The 2,878-nt window shown below is 57.5% G+C and overlaps 2 protein-coding genes across 2 annotated transcripts; both read left to right on the top strand.

Annotated features, from left to right (window-relative positions):
- Positions 1 to 42: 42 nt before the first annotated feature.
- LDBPK_151250 (nucleoside transporter 1, putative) lies at positions 43 to 363 on the top strand (the record flags this gene model as incomplete). Its single annotated transcript, XM_003859599.1, has 1 exon — positions 43 to 363. One exon carries the CDS (start codon positions 43 to 45, stop codon positions 361 to 363), a length of 321 nt encoding a protein of 106 aa, XP_003859647.1.
- Positions 364 to 2,592: 2,229 nt separating this feature from the next.
- On the top strand, positions 2,593 to 2,877 carry LDBPK_151240 (nucleoside transporter 1, putative; the record flags this gene model as incomplete). The annotated part of the gene is made up of 1 exon (XM_003859598.1): positions 2,593 to 2,877. A coding segment is annotated over one exon (285 nt), but the record flags the coding sequence as incomplete, so codon positions are not given.
- Position 2,878: the final 1 nt, after the last annotated feature.

The following is a 2,878-nucleotide window of genomic DNA, read 5'->3' as shown; positions in this document are numbered from 1 at the left end:
GTGTTCGATGTGCTGGGCCGCTTCTCGCCGTCGCTGAAGCTCATGTGGCCGCGGTCGTACAAGCAGCGCTGGATCATCGTAGCGGCGTCCTTTGCGCGCGCCATCTTTGTGCCGCTGCTGCTGCTGCACTCGTACCACTACATCCCGGGCGAGGCGTACGGCTACGTGATGGAGGTCATCTTCGGCTTCTCGAACGGCTACGTGGGCTCGATGGCGCTGGTGCTTGGCCCGCAGTCGAAGGGCATCGACAACGACGGCAAGCGCTTCGTTGCCGGTACTCTGATGGGCATCTCCATCCTCGTCGGTGGCACGATCGGCACCGTGCTCAGCATCATGACGCAGACTATTCGCGCGACTTACTAAAGGTAGCAGGCAGCACGTAAAGAGGGGGCGGACGACCAGCGGGGGCAATGCAGACTTGAGTTGACATCAGCGTGCATATGCGTGTAGCTGGCGATGTTCGCAAATGTGAGTGCGCGTTGGCGGCGACGGCTGCTCCATCCCCCCCCACACACACACACGCACGCACACAGAGAGAGAGGCATGTACCGTCGACACAATCGTTTCTCGCTAAGTTTTGTTCTTGTCCCTAAGAAGCGTTCGCTTTTCTATTCTTTTTGGCCTGCCCTGACTGGAGCGCCGTCGCGCTCGCACATCTCCGTTGACACCGCCAAAGGCCCTCCTCCTCTAACACCGATATATATATATATATATATATATGGATAAGTAGATAGGTGTAAACGGATATTGTGCATGTATGTAGGGGCATTGAGCTGTTACTGCCATGTTCAGTTTTGTGTGGCTTCCGTCCTGGAAATGTACCGTGTCATGCAAGGACGGCGACGGGGTGGGGACAGAAAGAAATCAAAGTCTCGCACCCACGGCGAACACGCGCACGCGCGCGCTCTCCCACCACTACCACCACCACCCCGTTTCTGTTCCGAGAAGACCGTCGATCAACAAAGGCTGGTTAAAGGCAAGGCCCCAGAAGAGCGGCGCGGGCACCTTCGCTTTTCGCCTTGTGCTGATGTTCTCAACGATGTCGGTGCAACGCTCTCTGTATGCCTTTCCTTTTTCGTGTATCCTCTCTGTTTTCTGCTTTCCTGTGCGTCTCTCCGTGTGTGTGTGTGTGTGTGTGTGTCTACAGGTGATTGCAAATCCTCCGAGCACAACACACAGCACCATCCGTCCCCCTCTCCCTCCCTCTCTCTCGATGAACCCACCCTTCTCGTAGCCCCTCCCGCCGCTGCCGCCCTTACACGCGCGCGTATCGACACTTCGTTGAACTCTTCTAATGCTATCTGTGTTGATGCTTTCATTTTCTTTTTTAACATCCCCCTCCCCTCCCCCCCTCTCCCCCAGCCATGGCATGCTTACCTGCACACTTGCATGTGACTGTGCCATGTTAACGGCTTCCAGCGCATACACCTCCCCAGCCCCACCACCACACACACACGCACGTACATATATATATGTGCACGGACTCTAGAGCGAGAGAGTGTGTATGTGTGTGTGGGTAAGATAGAGAAAGCAAGATGGGTGGATGCGCGTGCGGGAAAGTGATGGAGAGGGGTGGTGTGCTGTCTCCCACTGTCTGTGTGACGGTGTGGCCCGGACAGACACCACCACCACCAACCCTTCCTGCCCCCGCCATCCCTCTCCTACTTTCTCTCTCACGCACACGCGCATACAGGCACATAGCGGGTGTGCGTGCTCGGTGTCGTCCTTCGCGTGCTGAGCTCCTCCCTCAGAAAAAAGCACAGTGCCTGTGTGTTTGTGCGTTGCCTCTTTGGTGTCCTCCCCCTCCCCCACTTCTCGTGTTCTGCAGTCGGCGCAACGCGCCCCCCCCTCCCCCCACCACCACCACCACCTCACCCCTCTCGTGTGAATGTGCGTGTTTTGGGTGTGGGTGTGACTGTGGGTGGGTGGGTATGCCCGCGTAAATGCCGGAGTGATCATCATCACCATCCTAAAAACTCTTTTCCTTTTCGTTGTTTTGCGCTCCATGTCAACGGTCACACTCCATCAGACGCACGAACACCTAGAGGCACACACACACACACACACACACTTGCACGTGCCTTTCCAGCACCGTGTCGTGATGTGTGTTCGTCGCTCGTGCACCAACTCGCACATCTGCAGGCGCGCACACACAGAGAGAGAGAGACAGCCGATAACCACAAACCGAAACTGGAAAGGCGGAAAAGGCTTGGCGCACTCTCACCCTCGCACACACGCGCGCGCTCACGTCGGTGCTCGTTGCTCAGGTGCTCCGCCCGATCTGAAGGGGGAAAACGGAGGGGGGACTGCACGCGTGGCAGCGTTTGGGACGTGTGCCGCACTGGCGGCAGAGGCCCGCTGCGGTAAGCCAGCACCGCTTCTCTGGGGCTGTTTTGTCACTGCGCCTCTGCCAACTGTCATGGTCCTTTCAACGCTTTACTTTTCGCATCGTCCTCTCCCCATCGCGCTGGCGCTGACTCGCGTGCGCGCAGAATCGCCATCCACCAGCACACTATTTGTTTCCTCTTTCACAGGTCCGCAACGAGCCCCATCACAGCGGCCGCATCCAACGTCGCGCACCATTCCGCCCAGATGGACACTGCACCCGATCATCGCGAGCCCCAGGAGCAGGGCGAGAGTCGCAAGTGGTATGAAATGACTGCAAGCGAGTTCTACGTGTACGTCGTCGCGTTCATGTGCGGCGTGTCCATGATGATGTCCGTCAATGCCGTCTTCTCCGCGCCTGCATACATTATGACGTACTACCGCTACGCCATGCAGGACCCGGAAGCGGTTCCGCTGTACACAAACTTCTGGAACAACGTCATGACCTACTACAACCTCACCGGTATTGTGACGAGCCTGAGCATGGAGGCGC

The sequence above is a fragment of the Leishmania donovani genome, chromosome 15 (assembly GCF_000227135.1).
Source record: "Leishmania donovani BPK282A1 complete genome, chromosome 15".
In the NCBI taxonomy this organism is placed as follows: domain Eukaryota; phylum Euglenozoa; class Kinetoplastea; order Trypanosomatida; family Trypanosomatidae; genus Leishmania; species Leishmania donovani.
Note: the sequence above shows the minus strand (reverse complement) of the source record. Positions and strands in the feature narration are given on the sequence as shown.